This window comes from Hemitrygon akajei, chromosome 9, assembly GCF_048418815.1.
Source record: "Hemitrygon akajei chromosome 9, sHemAka1.3, whole genome shotgun sequence".
NCBI classification, from domain to species: domain Eukaryota; kingdom Metazoa; phylum Chordata; class Chondrichthyes; order Myliobatiformes; family Dasyatidae; genus Hemitrygon; species Hemitrygon akajei.
Genome location: NC_133132.1, coordinates 87,503,840 through 87,524,521, shown reverse-complemented (window position 1 = coordinate 87,524,521; position 20,682 = coordinate 87,503,840). Strand labels below are relative to the sequence as shown.

Below are 20,682 nucleotides of genomic sequence, written 5' to 3'. Positions count from 1 at the left end.
GAACAAGCTGTATCTAAAACATTGAGTTACTGCCCTCATAGAGGCGGTACTCCTTAACATCCTCCCTGAAGATAATAATCAGAAGAGGGATATCTCAGATGGTGAGGTTACCACCTTTTTAATGCAATGCCTATTGAAGATTTCCTTGATTGTGTGGAGGCCTGTGACCATGATGGAGCTGGCTGAGCCTCTACAAAGACTCCAGTGCAGCTTCTTTCAATTCTGTGCAGAGGCTCCAATCAGCAAGGTGATGATGGACACATGGGGATATCTGATGATTCTAAAATGCAAATAAAGGAATCAAGATTATTTTGATCATGTTCGGTAAATGTGCTTTGGGTTTATTTAGTGACGAACTGTGACTGCAGAGCAGAATGGCTTGTTCTCGTCACAAATCCTGACATGCAAATAACTGCTCTTAGCCTTGAGTAATCTGCCTTCATGGTTTGGCATCACTTTCCCTGCTTCTCTCCCACAGTCTGTGACTCACCCAGAAGCGTGTGGGTGCCTCTGGCACCTGGCAGACATGCTGCTGCTGTGAGGTGCTGGCCTTGCAGCAGGACTGCAGATTCGGCAGTCTCAGCCTTCCTCAGAAGAGGAGCATCTGTTAGTTCCACAAAGCCTGCCAAACAGGGACTGATCGTAATAAACTGAGGAGAAAATTGTACAGTTGGACCTGGTGCAGTTTCATGGACTGGGAGTATGGACAATTCCCTGCCAATAAGGCTCTATGCTCCTCCAAGGTGATGAAGGATCAATTTCATGAAGGATCCTGCCCACCCTGCTTATGGTCTGTTTGTCCCACTCCCATCAGAACAGGCTAATCAGTATTCACATCAGGCCCACATTCCCCAAGTTGTCAGCCTGATTAACACCTCCACTCTAACTCACCCACCAACCCCACCACCACTTCATCCACATCAGCCCCTCAGCACATTTTGTACCCCTAAGCACTGCAACTTTGTTTGCACTACACACATCATGCCTACTCTGACATTGTCCTACTGTTTTTGTATGCCATGCTGCTACCAAGAAGGGTTCCTCTTACCGAGAGTCACTTTATCATTTCTTGTCAGATTCACCTTGTGTAGATACTCCTGCACCTTCTGTCACTTTACATACAATCAGTCTAATATAAGCTAATTTTGTGCATATACAGTCATAACTAAATACTTGTACATTGTGTTTTCTAGGATTGTTTCTGTTATTTATTTTTGTGCTTTTTAAATTTGTATTTATGCTTATTGTGTTTCCTTATCCTGCACCGGATCCAGAGTAAAAATCATTCAGTTCTCCTTTACACTCATCTACTGAATCTTGAATCTGTAGCATTCAGTGAATACAGCCAGTGTGGGCAGAATGAGTTGGGATTTGGTGGTGTCCACCAGCAGAATTTCCAGATCCCCAGTGGTAACTTCAGATGTATCCTCAATGAAAGCAGCAATGTTCATAACTGAATCATAGAAATGTTCAGCTCAGAAATGGACTTGCCTTGTCCATGATGATGGTGATACCAATTCTGTTTGCCTGCATTCGATCGGTGCCCCTCTATTCTACCCCCTTTCCTGTCCAAGTACCTGTTTAAATGTTGTAAATTTTATCCATTTCCACCACTACCTTCTCCTGCACCCCATTCTAGATATTCACTATCCTCTGTGTGTAAACCTTGCCCCTTAGTTCTTTAAAATTCTCCCCCTCATCTAAAACCTTTGCCCTCTAGTTCTGCATTGTCATGCTTTGGGGGAAAAACATTCTGATACATATCCTGTCCAATCCAAAGTTATGATGCCTTCCATAATTTTTAAAATCTGTATAAGGTCACCCTTCAGCCTCCTATTTCCAATGAGAAAAATTCCTGCCTATCTATCTTCCCTTGTAATTGCAGCCCTCTACTCCAGCCAATATCCTGATGAATTTCTTCCACACCTTCTCAATCGCTACAACATCCTTCCTGTAGGGTGTGCCAAATCAGTGATTTGTACAACTGTAAATGACATCTCAACACCCATACTGAATGCCTTGGCTGATGAAGGCAAGCATGCCATTAGATTTCTTCACCTCGCTGTGTACTGGTGTCTCCACCTTCAGGGAACTGTATTTCATCCCTGCTTAACTGTTCGATAACACTCCCCGGGTCATGCATACACTGAGTATGGCTTAGCCAGGTCCAGTTTCTCAAAATACTTCACTTTGTGCTTGTCTAATTCAATTTTCATCTGCTCTTCCTTCATTCACTTTCCCATTTGATCTAGATTCCATTGACCACTCTACTACAGTTTTAGTCTCATCTACAAACCTGTTAGTCATACCACTCACATTCTCTTCCAAATTGTTAATGCATATGACAAATGATAAAGGACAATGGACTATAATGCACATTATTTGGGAGTTATAATCTTGGGATGAAAATGGTCTAGTTTCTACAACACCACAATCTTCTTCACTGTCCCGCACTCCACCAATTTTGGTGTCATCTGTAAACTTGTTAATTCTGCCACCTGCGTCCTCCAAGTTAATAATGCAGATGACAACAGCAGAGAAACTGACATTGATCCTTGTTGTACACCACTGGTCACATTAGCAGCTACCTGAGGAAACAGCACTCCACTACCACCCTCTGACCTGTTTCATCAGACCGATTTGAGAGAGCTTAGAGGAGATTCATAAGGAGATTCCTGGACTGGAGGACTGTAGTTATAGAAGACATTGGATAAGATGGGTTTGCTTTTCCTGGAGAGATTGAAACTGAAGGTTGACTTGATAGAGGTTGTTTAAAATCATTAGAGGCATGAATAGGGTAGATAGAATGTATTTTTTTCACATGCAAGGAGTATCAAAAGTGGGAGAGCAAAGGTTTAAAGTGAAGAGAAAAAGTAGTATTAGGGGATCAAAGGGCACTTTTTATGTAGAGAGTGGTTGATATATAGAATGTGCAGTTGATGTATAGAACGTGCAGATAGAAGAGATAATGGAATTGGATATAATTATGTTTTTAAAAAAACATTTAGAAGGGAGTTTAAATAGGCAAGGGTAGAAGAATACAGACCTAATGCAGGTAAATAGAATGATTGAGATGGGCAGAAAGATCAGCAGGATAAGCATAGGCTGAAAAGCCTGTTTTTCTGCTGTGTAATTGTATACTAATGGCCCATTCTTGTCCCTATTTCTTGTGTCCTGTACGGGATAATATTCTAATTCTGAGGCCCATTTCAAAACAAGCTTGGAAAATCCATTCTGGGTAATTATTGCCCAATCTGTCTTTGGTCAAAAATCTGCAAAGTGATGGAAGGTGTTGTCAACAGAGCTTTCAAGAAGCATTTAATTATCTACAACCAGTTCAATGAAGCCCAGAATAAGAAGGCTTTGTTACGGTTGTACAGATGTCAGTAAGGCCACAACTGGAATACATGTACTGTGCACTGTTTGGTCCCCTTTATGAAGAAAAGGGATATCACAGCTTTGGAAGCACCAGGTTATTTCCTGGATTGAGGGTTGCTCTATCAATAGAGGCTGGAGAGTATGGGTTCTATAGTCTTAAGAATTTAAAAGAATCAGGAGTTATTTAAATTTTTAAAGCTTATGGAGGCTTGACAGGCTGGATATTGAGATGTTTCCACTAGTGATAGACTTACAATCAAGAGGACATAACTGTTCAAAACTTATGTGCATAGAAATCTCTGCCCTCAGAGGATGGTAGAATTCTTTGCCTTCAAAGGTGGTAAAAACCAGACAATCGGGTATATTTAAGGTGGAGGTAGATTAAATATTTTAAAGAATTGTAGGGAACAGGCACACAGAAATTGAGGCCAGCATCAATCAGCTATGATAATATTAAATGATAGAGCAGGCTGGAGAGGTTGATGGCCTTTTCTTGCTCCCATTTTCTTGTATTGTTGGGCTTTTAGTGGCATACTCTCTAAATCATTACGTGCAATTTATGTTCCAACTTTTGAATATTATCAGCCAAAATGTATCAAAAATAAAAGTTGTTAATCATTTTATGGTGTATTATATTTATGCAGGTAACAATTAACAAAACAACTTAGAAATTGAAATCTCCAAAGAGGGTAAAATCACTTTTTAGATCTGGGCAAACAAAATTACAAAGCATAAATCTCCTACAGTTCATTGGATCTGCCTCACTTACTCCAGAACCTGCCCCACTCCACGCTCTGAGAGTTACACCGCAAGGAGACAGACTCTACAGCCCCATTGCTTGGTGCTAAACATTATTCCCATCTAAAGCAAGTTCCACTTGCCCACATTTCCTACCCATGTACATGTGCCCTCTAGATGTTGTTCATATGCCATGGTGGGGAGGCTGGTTTCTGTGACATGCTGAGCTGTATCCACAACACTCTGTAGTTTCATGTGGTCATGGGCAGAACAGTTGCCATTCCAAATCGTGCTGCATCCAGATGGGTTTCCCTCTATGGTGTATAAATAAAAATTGGTAAGGGTTGATGAGGACATGCCAAATTACTTTAGCAGCCCGAGGAAGCTGAGGTGTTGGTGAGACAGTATTGGAGGAAAGGGCCAGTAGTGAATATTTCACTGCACTCGCAAATATTTCTGGTCAACAAAATAAATTCATGTTAAGTACAATATAATCACAATAAATCTAATTTGCAAGGCTTCTTTGAAGTGCTTCCCATTGATGTAAGTTATCATGTTAGATTTGGGAGAAAGGTAAACATATTTAAACAGAGGAAATTCTACATTAAAATGAAGAAAAAGAGCTGAAGATAACCAAAACATCTAAATAGCCCAAAATACAGATCTTCAGTTAAGAAAATTGTTAATGACAATATCTTCTGCATCTTTGAGAGGAAGAGACCAGTAAGACAGTTAACCCTAGCTCTTCAAAAAGCATTAATCACAATCTGGCCCTATTTCCAGACAGGATGAATCAGAATCACCGGCGTGTGATGTGAAATTTGTTAACTTAGCAGCAGCAGTTCAATGCAATACATAATCTAGCAGAGAAAAAAATAAACAAGTAAATCAATTACATATATTGAATAGATTTTAAAAAAGTGCAAAAACAGAAATGTTGTAAATTTAATAATAAAAAAAAAAGTGAGGTAGTGTCCAAAGACTCGATGTCCATTTAGGAATCAGATGGCAGAGGGCAAGAAGCTGTTCCTGAATCGTTGAGTGTGTGCCTTCAGGTTTCTGCACCTCCTACCTGATGGTAACAGTGAGAAAAGGGCATGCCCTGGGTGCTGGAGGTCCTTAATAATGGACGCTGCCTTTCTGAGACATGGCCTGTCTCATTCTCTCCAGCTGAGGTCTCTTTCACTTCTACTACTCTTACTCTTGTTCTGATTATACTTGTAAGATCATTTATATCAGTTTACATTGTTAAGATTTATTGGTTGAATAATGTCTTTAATGAAGCCCCTATTTATTGCTCATAGTCAGAAACATAAAATTGTCAGCAACACATTTCCATATATATGAAATGTCATTCTGACCCATTTTTGGAGCTTGCTTAATTGCTATTCCCATGAATGGGAACACAACCTGCATGCTAAGTCAGTCAGGTACCAGCATATTGAGTGATGCCACCACCAACTGTATCATTTATTTAATTTTTCCCATCTTCTCAGTTAAATCATTCATTGGCTGGTTTAATTGATTTAATTACACTATAATTCATTTAATGATTTGTTAATTATTTGTACAGTACCATCATTCATTCACTTCCAATAGCAACGTTTTGGCTGCAATATTCACACATTCATTCAGTTCAATATTATTCACTTGTTTTCCCTTCATGTTACCCAGCAATGTTGTCATTCATTCCTCATATTAGGGTTGGTTATGAATAAGGGAAAAACATTTAAGACTGACATGAAAAGTAACTTTTATTAAACATGTTGTTTACATAACATATGTCTGAGGTTCATTTAAAAGCACAGGGAGTGTTTAGACAACTGTTGCCATTAGAAAGATACCACCCAATCAGCTGAATTTGGCCACAACAAATCGAATAGATCCTAAAGGTGTAGCAAACCAGTGTTTTAAATCTTCCTGCTCAGCAGGTCGAGCAGTGATCAGTCTTATTCTACATTGTGGGACCACAGACAAAGTGCTGGCCAATTTAAATGAGACAATTCACTCGGTGCAGGCAAAATACCTTGAATTCAAAACTGTGTACAGACAAGGCTGTTGAAGCCCCACAGTATTGAGTTCACATCAAGGCCAATAAGGTGCTTTTATGTACTGCATCAGCAAGTATTTGCCAGATAGGGTACAAAACAAAATCTTTCAGTAGCCATCTACCACCAAACCTGAGGGTCATTAAAATTAACAATTGGGTCTCTAGCAGAAACAAATGGCTTTGAATTTTTTAAGTAATTTCTGTATATTAATTAACAAGCAAACTGTACAAGAACATGCAACTTACAAGCTGGCCTATGTGGAACTAACACACATACTAACTCCTGTGTTCTGTCCCCACCACCCTCCCCCCACTACAAAACGTGCATGCAGCAATTGATCAGGTCCAGAGTCATGCTGCTTCACATCAGTGATCAGAAACTCAAAACAGCCATGGGAGCAGGAGGAAGAAGGTTCACTGCACCTCATGGACACAGCTTAAACAGGGGGCTTCAAGTACTACGTGACTAACAGAACAAAAATGACTTGTTTCAAAAGCAATCAAAAGTTTGCCTTTCTTTCAAAAAGTAATGCATTTCATTGTTTAAAAAATTGTTCTTGCAGTAATTCTGAAATTAAGTTAACTGAAATCAGATATAAAATTATTAACGTGTTTTAAACTAGAACTTCCAGCAATCACCATGCTCTGTCTGGTCAGTTCAGACTGCCAAATGACAAACAATCAGGGGAAGTCTCAGGTACAGCTCATACTCTGTCCATTATTGGCCAACACTTTAGGCAGTCAAATGTACAATTTTATACAGTGTTTATCTCAACTGTAATTATCGGAAGAGAATGGCATCACAAGGAATATTTTAGTGCCACGATCTCTGCAGAATACCAAAACTGAAGTTGCTTTTCACAGTCCCCAGCACTGACAGCAGTTTCAAAACATTGTTTTCATGCAAAAACATCAGAAAACATAAAAAATATTAATTCATAATGCAAACATATGCCTGTTTTACAAAGAGAAGCAATGGCAATTATATGGCAAATGACAAACAACACTTTACAGTCTTCTGTTTAGAAATATTGTGGGTGCTGCTGATTCAATTCTGAATATCAAATCTCACGTTATCTTTCTCTCTGTTGCTAACTCGCAATATATGTGATGTTTTTGACTGGGAGCCAATGATATCCACACACTGACATTATCTGCATAAAGTCTAAAACTGCTGAATACCATTTGCATTGCTCACAGAATGTTGCCATTGGCCTTGAGTCATGGGCAAGGACTCCGCCAGCGGCAGGTGGGGGGGGGGGGGGGGGGGGGAGGGGGGAAACTGCCGAAATTTAGCAAGGCTTCAGTACAGCAAACAGCAGTGGAAGTAGTATGTGCAAGGAAACAAAATGTAAGAGCAGGAAGGTAACACTGTTTGTCATTTCTAGAGAAATGCCAATGAAAAATTCCAATTTTTATCTCAGTTTGATACTTTCCAGTTTGTGGCTAAAGCTTATTTAATTTTAGGTCAGAGCACTGGTCTCATTCATTTAGCCTCTTACATATAATCAGTGAATCTTACTGATCACCATTTTCCATTCAGATTTAATGCAGTGCGCGGGTGCCAGTTCATGCCAGCATACATACAGAAATACATTCAAATATGTATGTCATTTTTAGGATTTAAGAAGCCCTATTGTTTTTTTCAAACAGGTGCCATTGGCAAAACAAGAGTGATTGTCTGGCTCCAGCAGCGATTTTTGATCGTATTTGTGGTCAGTGTCTTATTTTTGTCCTGTCTTTGATTCCAAAATCATTATGACCTTATACAAGGAGATCCAGTTGAACTCTCAAGAGATGATTGGGAAGCTCTACGAGTAAGTGGTGTTAAGGTGGGGTCCACCAAAGATGATGTTGGAAACAGTTTGTACCAGCCAATCACCATGCTGGAAAGGTCAAGCTCTTCCAATAGGATCTGTGCCACACCCATAAAACACTTGTGGTCCATTCGGCCATAATCTCCCCAGACTATTACCTAAATAAAAAAGACAGAAAATGTACAGGTAATTGCATTTTAATGAATATTGCAGTCCATCTCAGACAAAGTTTCCCCCACCACTGAGCACACCTACAAGGAGGGCTGCCACAAGAAGGCAGCATCAATCATCAAGAACACCCATTATCCAGGCCATGCTCTCTTCTCACTGCTGCCATCAAGATAGAGGTATAGGAGCCTTGGGTCCCACACCACCAGTTATTACCCTTCAACTAACAAGCTCCTGAGCCAGTGTGCATAACTTCACTGAATGGATCCCACAACTATGAGCTCACTTTCAAGGTCAACACAACTCAATTCTCAGTATTAGTTATTTATTTGTCTATTTGTTCATCTATCCATATACCTGTCTATCTATTTAATATATTTGCAGTTTGCCTTTTCTCACATTGGTTGTTTGTGTGTAGCTTCCCATTGATTGCATTGTATTTCTTTGTTTTCTTCCCTGCAAGAAAATGAATCTCAGGGTGGTATATAGTGACATATACATTCTTTGCTAACAAATTTACCTTACACTTTGAATATTATATAGCAACATTTTTATAATTATACAATCATTAGTTTAGCTTGAGCATGGTCTGAAGTTCACCAGGCTTGGGCTTGAATACCAGAATAATCAGAATGTTGGGTACATTGCAATCAGAACAATATGGGAGTCAATTGAAATGTAATCAATACACTCTTGGGCAATAACATGGTTTCAATTTGGATTCTGTGCCTGCCTCTAAATCTTCAACAGATTCGAGGCTTCTTCAGATGATATAAAAGCAGTGATTCTCTATCTCTCTATCTATCTATCTATTGTTACCATCCCCTTGCATACCAGACCACATCCTCACTGCCCTTTCCCTTTCTGCTCATTAATAAAAACTAGAAAGAATTTTGATTTTATGATGCACAGTGAAAGAAAATAGGAACTGCAAATTCAAAGCAGTGACAAATAATTGCAAAAATTATTCAATTATTTAAAGCTATAAATAAAATTACTACTTTAATTAGAATAAAAAAATTCATAGTCAATTTTAGAGCATACATTAGTAGTCCAACTATTCACAACTTCACTGCCTTTACACCTTTCAGTGAGATGGATGGGCTTGGAGCAGTGATATCAGTTTCTGAAAATCATACTGAATGTCACTCAGTCTCAGATCTCCATGTTCTGTAATTTGCCGTCTGTTTCAATGTTTTAAAAGAAATTGGCTGACTGCACTGAAACTCTGCTCCCCTGAATGTAATGTTGGAGAGCCAATAAAGAACATATCGACCTTTTTCCACAGTGCAGGATAGTGTTCAGAGAGTACTTCCTGCGTCCAAAAGTCTTGATATGAGTTTTTGAACCTTGGCTTCAGTTCAAAGTCATTTTGTAGTGAGAACGGTCCTTCCTCTATTTTTCCTGTTAATTCCTCATTACAAGTATTCAGGAATGGATTTATTCCCCAATCCGGAATTTGGATTGAGAGAAGATCCTGAAATCTCTTGACATGTCTTGATGCAGCTCACCCAGGTGGGTACAGTATACTTGAAGATCATCATCTGGTATTCTTTCTTCCAATTCAGAGAGGCTCAGAAATTGGAAAAAGGTTGCAATAGCCAATTTGCACTTAAATAGGGTTAATTTGGACAGAATGGTGGAGCTGACTGATTTGATTTTGATATTCTGCAATTGCAAGAAAATGATGTGAATCTTGATTTCATAGAACATTGCAAATAATTCTAGAAACAGAAACACAGAAAACCTACAGCACAATACAGACCCTTCGGCTCACAAAGCTGTGCTGAACATGTCCTTACCTTAGAATTACCTAGGCTTACCCATAGTCCTCTATTTTTCTAAGCTCTATGTACTGATCCAAGAGTCTCTTAAAAGTCCCTATCGCTTCCACCTCCACCACTGTCGCCAGAAGCTCATTCCACGGACTCACCACTCTGCGTTTTTAAAAAAACTTACCCCTGATATCTCCTCTGTACCTACTTCCAAGCACCTTAAAACTGTGTGCTCTCATGCTAGTCATTTCAGCCCTGGGAGAAAGCCTCTGACTAGCCACACAATCAATGCCTCTCATCATCTTGTGCACCTCTATCAAGTCACCTCTCATCCTCTATCACTCCAAGGAGAAAAGGCCAAGTTCACTCAACCTATTCTCCTAAGGCACGGTCCCCAATCCAGGCAACATCCCTGTAAATCTCCTTTGCACCCTTTCTATAGTTTCCAGTAGTGAATTGAGCACAGTACTCCAAGTGGGGTCTGACCAGGGTCTCTTTAGCTGCAACAGTGCCTCTCGGCTCTTGATTCCCATGGATGATGAAAGCCAATACACTGTATGCCTTCTTAACCACAGAGTCAACCTGTGCAGCAGCTTTTAGTGTTAAGGACTCGAACCCCAAGATCCCTCTGATCCTCCACACTGCCAAGAGTCTTACCATTAATACTATATTTTGCCATCGTATTTGACCTCCCAAAATGAACCACCTCACACTTATCTGGGTTGAACTCCATCTGCCACTTCTCAGCCCAGTTTTGCACCCTATTGATGTCCTGTTGTAACTTCTGACAGCCCTCCACACTATCCACAACACCCCCAACCTTTGTTTCATCAGCAAATTTACTCACCTATCCCTCCACTTCCTCATCCAGGTTATTTATAAAAATCATGAAGAGATTGTTGCACAATGCGTGTTGCACTTTCTCAGCCGTTTCATCTATTTGTGTTTGAACATAGTTTTCACTGAGCAAAATTGCTTTAATTATTTAGTTTAGCGACTGATACAAAATGGTACTCATAACCTCCCTTACTATTGGCATAATCAGTTCTTCTCCAATTGTATGGGGCTTTCCAGATGTTGCAATGAAATGTTGTACGAAGCACACAAACCATCACTGTTTGTTGTGAAATGACAGCAAGTATGTTTTGAGGTGTTTTCTGTTTCTGAAAGTTTTCACAGTGACTGAAAATAAGCTAAATTCTTGTTTGCGTTATCAGTTTTTACTCTTCAACTGTTCAAGGAGCCTAGACAGTTTCATGGCCTCATTTGAAAAACAACTTATTTTTCCCACACAAGACACACTGACTGCTGTTGGTTGCTTGGTGCTGTTATAAATCCATATTTCAGACACTCTACACTATCTACACTTTTTTGTTTGGCCTGTTTCTGTCATTTTCATAATGGACTAATGACCAGAGTTAAACACCTATTGTTTAATTCCAATCTCAAACACTGTGATCAATAAAAGGGAAAGTCATAGCTCAGGCAAAACCTGTCCCTCTGCCTGAAGGTACTGTACATAATGTTTGGCAGCAATATCTCTGTTAGGCCGTGGGCTAGAGAAAACTGGTCAAGACCATTTGAAAGGGCAGATTCTGAACTTTACTCCATTGATTGCCATACCCCAATTCACAGGAATTACATCACTGTGTGATTTGAATATGGGAATTGTACTAGCCAGCGCTGTACTACTGTAGTTAATGACAACAATGCATTGGCTGAGCCTGGAAATAACACAAATTCTTGAGTCCAGAAGTATCAAATTGGTTTTCAAGAACTATAACATGCTTTGAGCCAAGTCCAAGAGAATGGTGGGTTTGCAAGATATGAGGTGATGACTGTAATCAATTATGAGGCAATGAGGATCAACTGCTTATAAGTAATTAATTTCTTAAATTAAACCTGTACTCCCTCAGATGTTCCCCTCGCTACCAAGTACACCACCACTGCCCCCTTAGAAACTTCCACTGTCCCAAGGGGTGATATCACCCACTTTGGGAACCACTGATATAAGTAACACTGCATCACAATGTCCAGGGAATGCTGTGTTTCCTTTGAGGGAATGTTGATGACAGTGATTCAAGGCCAAAAAATATAACTACAATTTATCTCATTATCCCTTTTTGAACATTGCTACATACAAATAAGAATAAATAAGTAATACTGGAGGAGCTCAGCTGGTCAGTTCTGATGAGGTCTTGGCCTGAAATATCAACTCTTCATTCCTTTCCAATAGATACTGCCTGACCTGCTGAGTTCCTCTAGCATCTTGCATGTGTTTCTCTGGATTTCCCGCATCTACAGAATCTAGTTTCAAATTAAAAAAAATCTTTGGTTCTAAAGGATGTTACTCCTTGAGTCTTGAATTGAATGAAAGAGTCTTGAATCTTGCCAAATAAACAACAGTGCAGAACTGTGCAACCAATGGCGGCATCCTAGAACATCTTACCATCAAAAAGCAAGAGATATTACATGTCTAGGTATACATAAAGGAAGATAGATTCCCCAGAGCCTAAAGAGAATTTCAATCCTTGCTGGCCACATATGGGGTGTATTATGACTGTTCAAAAGCAAATATGGTACCTTACTTAAAAAGGAATGCTGAGGTAAACCAGTTAAATCTGGGACAGTGAATGTAACATCAGTGGAAGGGAAGTTATTGGTAAAAATCCTGAGGGACACAATTAATCTACACCTAGAAAGGCAGACGTTGTTCAAGGATAATCAGTTTGGGAGATCATGTTTGACTACTTTAAGTTTTTTTTTGAATAAGTAACAAAATGTACTGGTGGGATCAGAGTGATTGATATATTCTACAGGGACTTCAGAAAGGCCTTTGAGAAAAGGTCCCATGTGGAAGATTGGTTGATTCACAGCACATTGGCCAATTGGTCCTGACATTAGCTTGGTAAAAGGAGACAGAATAATGGTGGAGGATTGCTTTTGCAATTGGATGCCTGTGACCAGTAGTGTATCACAGAAACTGATATTGGGACATTTACTGTATTTGCTGTTTGTCATTTAGATTAATGATTTTGATATGAATGAGGTATATGATTAGTAAAGTTGCAGTAATATGAAAATAGGCCATGCTGTTGATAGGATGAGGGAAGAATCCTGGGATGGAGTTTTTCAACTATGAGGAGAGAATAGATGAGTTAGTTTTCCTTGAACAAGAGGAGGCTGCTGTAGGATGGGGTGGGTGGGGGAAGGGATGTGCACGTGATAGATGTGTACAAAATTATTGGGGCCTTAGACAGGTGGAGAAATTTCTCTCTATAATGGAGATGTCTAAAATTAGAGGGCATAGGTTTAAGAACATAGAACAGAACAGGCCAGGCACAGGTCTTTCAGTCTACCATGTCTGTACAGACCACGATTCAATTCTAACAAATCCTACCTGTAGGCACGTGGTCCATATCTGCTATTCACGTGTTTAAATACCTCTGGAATATTGTTACCTACTTCTATCGCCTTGTTTGGCAGCATGTTCCAGGAATCTATACTTCTATGTGTTTTTAAAAAAACAACACATCTCATCTCTTAGGACTAAGAGTGCTAAAGAAAATCTGAGGATTTTTCCCTACCCATTGGATAACTGAAGTCTGGAAAGTGGTGAAGGCAGGTACTCTCACAACATTTAAGAAGTAACTGGAAGTGCACTCGGATCCACCAAGTGGTGGTAAACCAGAATATTGTTTATGGGTTCCTGATGCTCAGCATGGACAGGATGAGCCAAAGGGCCTGTTTCTGGGCTATATGATTCTATGACTATAAACCGTAAAGATCTGATGGAAACAATGGATTCACTGGACAAAATCTGATTTTGCATAAACTTTTAAAATGTACTCTAGATTTGATAAGATGTATCACTTCACACTAATTAAGATTAAATACCATTCATCAATGCTCTGCCCACCTTGCCAATTCATCAGTTTAATTCTATAACTTTAGACTACTCACGTCACCATCACCGACACCATCTTACTAAACTTACTTAGCACATCTCCTTGATTCATATCCAAGTCTTTTTGTAGAAATAATCAACAATAAATTTCTCAGCACTGATCCTGTGGTACACCAATGGTTACAGGTTTCCAATCACAAAAAGAAACTGCCTACCAGAGGTGCAGAGAATTGTGGAGGGATTTCAAACTGTGTAAAATCTGGAGAGTAAGTAAGGCTTTCTGAAAACGTTTCACAGAGAAAAGGCATAGGCACCACTCTGAAAGTCTGCTGAAACAGTGAAGTTCACCAAGACACTGAATAAAACTCACCTGTAAGACTTTACCCTGTGGGCTTTCTTCAAACAGCAATGACTGTTGATAGAGAGGATCAAGTGTTTTCCGTGCAATCTTTGTTTTCTTTTTGGCAATACAAACACCATTCTCCAGCAGATACACTTTGACATAAGGAGCTGCAAAAGAATGAAATTAAAAGTTAAATAAAAACACACTTCTAAGGTCAAATTCTTATGAATGATGACTTTGCAGTGTATTTTAGAATGACCTTTGGCTTCTGAGCCAGGGAGCGAACCTGCAGGCCAGATTGCTGGTTTGCTTTAAAAGCTGTCATAGTTTTAAAATAGGGCCAACTGTATAATGGCCAAAGCAACTTGGCTGCTTGTCAGGGAAGCAATTAATGAAGCACTAAATTACAAAAGGTAATAATACAGGAGATGGATTTTTGACTATGCAAGGCTCTGCTAATTCTCTGCAGAAGCAATGCAATCCCAGGCCTTTCCCTGCAGACCTGAGATTAATTGTCTTTCAAGTACTGACCCTTCTCCATTATGAAAGCTAAAGTATGGGAATAGGAAACCTGGGAATAGGAAAACTACTTTCAAGTGCAACTTTGCTTCTTGTTGGAGTACAAATGCCAAGTGTCAACTACTTGCTGATTAAGGAAATGTGTTCTTGGTTCTTTTACCAAGTCACATAAATCTGTAATCTCCAAAGCCTGACTTTTCTAACACGGCAATGATTTGAACCATTTTGAACAATTTCATCAGCTGTCTCCCCATTAGGAGAGCTTCTCACCTACTCCAGCCTTTTTATGTAACTTCTCACCTAGAAACTCTTCCAGTAGGTCTTTTCTGTCCCTCTCCAATGTCTTTACATGTTATTTGAAAAGATGATATTCCAGTTGTGGCCAAACCATTGTTTTACATAGTTCAGTAAAGCAATCCTGTTTTAGTTCACTATGTTATAAAGCTGTATTTTCAATCTACCCAGTTATTCTTAAGACTGCTACGCAAATGTCTGTGTGGAAGTAGAAATTTGCACATTAGTCATTTCTAATGAGATTGAGAGTCATGGAGGGGAACGGGATGAAAACAGACCCTTTGGCCAACTGGTTCACACTAACCATTGAACTCCCATTCACACTAATCCTACTCTATCACATTTCATTTTCTCCATATTCCCACAGTTTCTCTGCCCAGCCAATCCTTTACCATTGTCCCACCCCTCAGATTTTACCACACCATAGGCAATTTACTCAGACCAATTAACCTACCAATCTGCAAGCTTTTTTGAAAATGACAGGAAAACAGAACACTTGGAAACAAGGCAAACATATAAACTCCACACAACCAGAGAGGTTTGAATTAAACAGATTACTGGATCTATGAGGCAGCTGGTCAACTTGCTGTTGAACTGTATAACACAATGTGTTTTTGGATGAAGTTTACAAACTACATTGGAAGAGGAAAACAACTTTCAAGTGCAACTTTGCTTCTTGTTTAAGTACAGATGACAGGGTGCCATGTAATGGAGGCCTTGTCTACAATAACATTCCTTCAGCCATGCACTCACCTCTCAGATCTGCCTTTTCCTCTGAAAGACTGATTAGAGTTCAAAACACAATTCAGAGATCCAATCAAAAAACTAGGTAGTTTTTTTAAAAACTAGAAGATTAAAAGGCTAGCAGGAAGGAGCTTAAGAATGAAATTAGGAGAGCTAGAAGGGGCCATGAGAAGGCCTTGGCAGACAGGATTAAGGAAAACCCCAAGGCATTCTACAAGTATGTGAAGAGCAAGGGGATAAGGCATGAGAGAACAGGACCAATCAAGTGTGACAGCGGAAAAGTATGTTTGGAGCTGGCAGAGATACTTAATGAATACTTTGCTTCAGTATTCCCTACAGAAAAGGATCTTGGCGATTGTAGGGATGACTTACAGCAGATTGAAAAGCTTGAGCATATAGACATTAAGAAAGAGGATATGCTGGAGATTGCTGAGACTCTGGCAATGATCTTTGTATCATCATCAATGTGGTCGGGAGAGGTTCTGGAGGGTTGGAGGGTTGCAGATGTTCTTCTCTTATTCAAGAAGGGGAGTAGAGATAGCCCAGGAAATTATAGACCAGTGAGTCTTACTTCAGTGGTTGGTAAGCTGATGGAAAAGATCCTGAGAGGCAGGATCTTGGAACATATATCAAGGCATAATATGATTAGTAATAGTTAGCATAGCTTTGTGAAAGGCAGGTCGTGCCTTACGAGCCTGATTGCATTTTTTTGATTAAACACATTAACGAAGGTAGATGTACTGTACGTGGATTTCAGCAAGGTTTTTGATAAGGTGCCCCATGCAAGGCTTATTGAGAAAGTCAGGAGGCATGGCATCCAAGGGAACATTGCTTTGTAGATCCAGAATTGGCTTGCCCACGGAAGGCAAAGAGTGGTTGTAGATGGGTCGTATTCTGCATGGAGGTCGGTGACCAATGGTGTGTCTCAGCGATCTGTTTTGGGACCCTTCTCCTCGTGATTTTTATAAATGACCTGGATGAGGAAGTGGAGGGATAGGTTAGTAAATTTGCTAATGACACAAAGGTTGGGGGTGTTGTGGATAGTGTGGAGGGCTGTCGGAGATTACAGTAGGACATTGATAGGATGCAAAACTGGGCTGAGGAGTGGCAGATGGAGTTCAACCCAGGTAAGCGTGAGGTGGTTCATTTTGGTAGGTCAAATATGATGACAAAGTATTGTATTAATAGTAAGGCTCTTGGCAGTGTGGAGGATCAGAAGGATCTTGGGGTCTGTGTCCATAGGACACTCAAAGCTGCTGTGCAGGTTGACTGTGTAGTTAAGGAGGCATATGGTTATTTGGCCTTCATCAACTGTGGGATTGAGTTTAAAAGCCGAGAGGTAATGTTACAGTTTATAGGACCCTAGTCAGACCCCACTTGGAGTACTGTGCTCAGTTCTGGTCACCTCACTACAGGAAGGATGTGCAAACCATAGAAAGGGTGCAGAGGAGACTTACAAGGATGTTGCCTGGATTGGGGAGCATGCCTTATGAAAATAGATTGAGTGAACTCGGCCTTTTCTCTTTGGAATGGTGGAGGATGAGAGGTGACCAGATAGAGGTGCATAAGATGATGAGAGGCACTGATCGTGTGGATAGTCGGAGGTTTTTTCCCCAGGGCTGAAATGGCTAACACGAGAGGGCATAGTTTTAAGGTGCTTGGAAGTAGGTACAGATGAGATGTCAGGGGTAAGCTTTTTTATGCAGAGAATGGTGAGTGTGTGGAATGGGCTGATGGTGGTGGAGGTGGATACAATAGGGTCTTTTAAGAGACTCCTGGATAGGTACATGGGGCTCAGAAAAACAGAGGGGTATGGGTAACCCTAGGTCATTTCAAAAGTAAGTACATGTTTGGCACAGCATTGTGGGCCAAAGGGCCTGTATTGTGCTGTAGGTTTTCTATGTTTCTAATCCCTTCAGCTGCCTTACCTTTAAGATAACTCCAGCATCTAGTACTCCCCAAACCAGATGTCTCACCTATTGTCTCCCGTTATGTCAGTCCTGGTATTGGTTGGATCCTTTCCTTCCTGTGTAATGTATCCTGTGCCAATCCAATGTACAATCTTTGACTCCCTAACTCACTTCTGAAGAATATAATTTGTACTCTCAAATATAGAATGCCATATGTTAATGCCCAGCTTTCCTGTAGCAGTAGTTATGTACACCCAAATTCATACACCCCAGCCCTGCCCAACTTCCTGCAGCCCAACACTCCATCACATAATTCTCTATACCTCACCCCTCCCAATCAACTCTTCTTAACACAACACATTCAAACTCTCTTCATTTTACCCTACATTACCCTTTCCCTGCACCCCATCTTATTCTACTCCATACCCAACTTTACCCAACCCTCCCTACTGCCGATTTCTTTATTAATCCCTGTGATAAAGGACATATGTTCTTGCTGCTCATCCATTCTGGGTCTCAGTTAAATCTCCCCTCAGTCTCCTTTATTTCAAATTAAACAACCTTGGCACAGACCAACCTTCTTTAAACTTATTTCTCATCCCTGGCAGTATCTACATAAATCCCCTCTGCACCCTTTCCAGTCCTCTCACATCTTCCTGCAGCACGGTAACCAGACGTTGTAGCTATCCCCAGGGTTCCAGTTACTAACATTGCCCTTTACTTCCTGCCTCAATGCTAATTTTTAATCCACTTTGGATCCAATGAGTGTTTATTTTTTTAATCCATCTGCCATTAACCACTTTGTTCAGCTTTGCTAAGCTCCACACTGATCCCATCAAACATCCTATTCTCAATGCCCATCCTTATTAGTCCCTCAAAATTTTCAATTGTTCGTCAGATCAGACATTCTTTAAGAATGATGGGAAAAGGTCTGAGGTAATCTAAAATTTAACTTGTTAAATGGAGACAGGCAACCATTGGCAGGATAAGGGAAGATCTGTCCCAGGTAAATTGAGATCAAAGCCTAGCTGGCATTAACTATGGAAGGACAATAGCTGACCTTCAAAGAGGAAATGTTCAGGTATGGTCTGGATACATTCACAAGAAGCAGGCAGACAGAACAACAACAATAAAAAAGAGCTGCTTCGATGATGAATTAAACAGACTAAGATAGATACCAAAAAGGTAACATTTGACACATATCAGGTTTTTAAGTGGCAATTAATGTGGACATTCCACAGGGGTTGTATTTAGAGCATCCTGAGCAGCGGCATCACTGCCTCGGATCGCAAGACCCTGCAGCGGATAGTGAGATCAGCTGAGAAGATCATCGGGGTCTCTCTCTCACCATCACGGACACTTACACTACACACTGCATCCGCAAAGCAAACAGCATTATGAAGAACCCCACGCACCCCTCATACAAACTCTTCTCCCTCCTGCTGTCTGGGAAAAGGCACCGAAGCATTCGGGCTCTCACAGCCAGACTATGTAACAGTTTCTTCCCCCAAGCTATCAGACTCCTCAATACCCAGAGCCTGGACTGACACCTTACTGCCCTATTGTCCTGCTTATTATTTATTGAAATGCCTGCACTGTTTTGTGCACTTTATGCAGTCCAGTGTAGGTCTGTAGTCTAGTGTAGTTGTTTTTTTTTCTCTCTGTTTTTTATGTAGTTCAGTCTAGTTTTTGTACTGTGTCATGTAACACCATGGTCCTGAAAAACGTTGTCTCATTTTTACTATGTAATGAACCAGCAGTTATGGTCAAAATGACAATAAAAGTGACTTGACTTGACAATAGCCTGAACGTGGAGTACTCAGATGGGAAGAAGAAAGGCATTAGGAATAGATGGACAGCTAATCCAAGATGAGCACAAACACCTCTATCAGACATAAATAATATGAGGCGGTGAGGGGAGGTAGGGATGGGGTTTGCACTTTGGGAAGGGTTTATGGTGATCAGAAATTTAAGGATGGAACTGAAGGCCAGGATTAGAATAGTAGAGGATATTTTGTGTTTACCACTAAAACCTCGGGGGGAGTGGGGGTAGTGATAATGGATGGGATGAAAATTGGAGGCTACCAGTGCTTAGAGTTGACAAGACACCACAGTGATCCAGTTGTCTTCACTGTAGGTTTCTAGGTAGGGATAAAGACCACAAATCCTTAGATACAGGGAGTGTATCTGAGGATTGAAGGCTGGCAAATGGATTTATTCAAAAAGGAGTGTAAGGATGTCACTAGCAATGGCAGATCTGTCAGCTTAACACCAGCTGTGGGGAAGGATTTAGAAAAATAATTCTCAAAACAACTTGGAGAAGTGTGAACAAATAAGAGAACGTACCATTGATGAGATGTGTTGCTGACTTACCAGGGAGTGATTTAGAGCCCGGCTTTTGACTGAGGCCTCGTGCTCGGATTACTTCAACTTCCAACTGCCCTTTCCGGTCTAGCATTCCCATTTGAATGTCACCTAAGAACACACAGGAAATTTGATAAATAAAGACAACAACAGTATGCTTAGAGCATTGGAGACTCCAATTCTCACTGTCAGTTTGCAAACGAGGAAAAACAGGCAGAAAAGACAACCTGAGAAACATAATAATTCAGCTCATCAAGGAAGATATGAACCCACTCCAGAACATTTTACACCCAGGAAAAGATCCTTCAACCAAAATGGGATCACACAAGGAAACAAGAAAGTGGAAGTTGGGGTAGACTGCCTGAACTCTCATTACAGTACTCCAAAGATCACCCATGTGTCATGAAGCTTTCAATCAGCAGCTGGTCATACTCTGACCTGAAAGACCTTTCCTCACCTTGAAATGGGACTCCTCTGCACTTTCTTGTGCCGGAAATTACTCCAGATCAGATAAGCCATGGTTTTACTACCATTGCAGAAAGCTGTGGCTCTTGACACTGGAGCACACAGGTTTGGCCCAAAACCCTGCTGCATTATTTAGTGAATGTCACACTGATGGAGGTGCCATCTTTTGAATGAACCCTCAAATCCTGGGCCCATTGGCTCAATCAGCTG

At 40.5% G+C, this 20,682-nt stretch overlaps 1 protein-coding gene across 7 annotated transcripts in view; it reads right to left on the bottom strand.

The window, feature by feature from the left end:
- Nucleotides 1-5,852: 5,852 nt before the first annotated feature.
- Nucleotides 5,853-20,682, bottom strand: part of rims1a (regulating synaptic membrane exocytosis 1a) — a 549,448-nt gene continuing 534,618 nt past the window's right edge. For all 7 annotated transcript variants that reach the window (XM_073056477.1, XM_073056478.1, XM_073056481.1 and 4 more), the window contains 3 exons: nt 20,017-20,118; nt 14,204-14,343; nt 5,853-8,141 (listed from right to left, as the gene is read on the bottom strand). In XM_073056477.1, the coding sequence (XP_072912578.1) occupies nt 7,923-8,141; nt 14,204-14,343; nt 20,017-20,118 (461 nt within the window). In that variant the 3' untranslated portion in view covers nt 5,853-7,922. The remainder of the gene's footprint in view (nt 8,142-14,203; nt 14,344-20,016; nt 20,119-20,682) is intronic.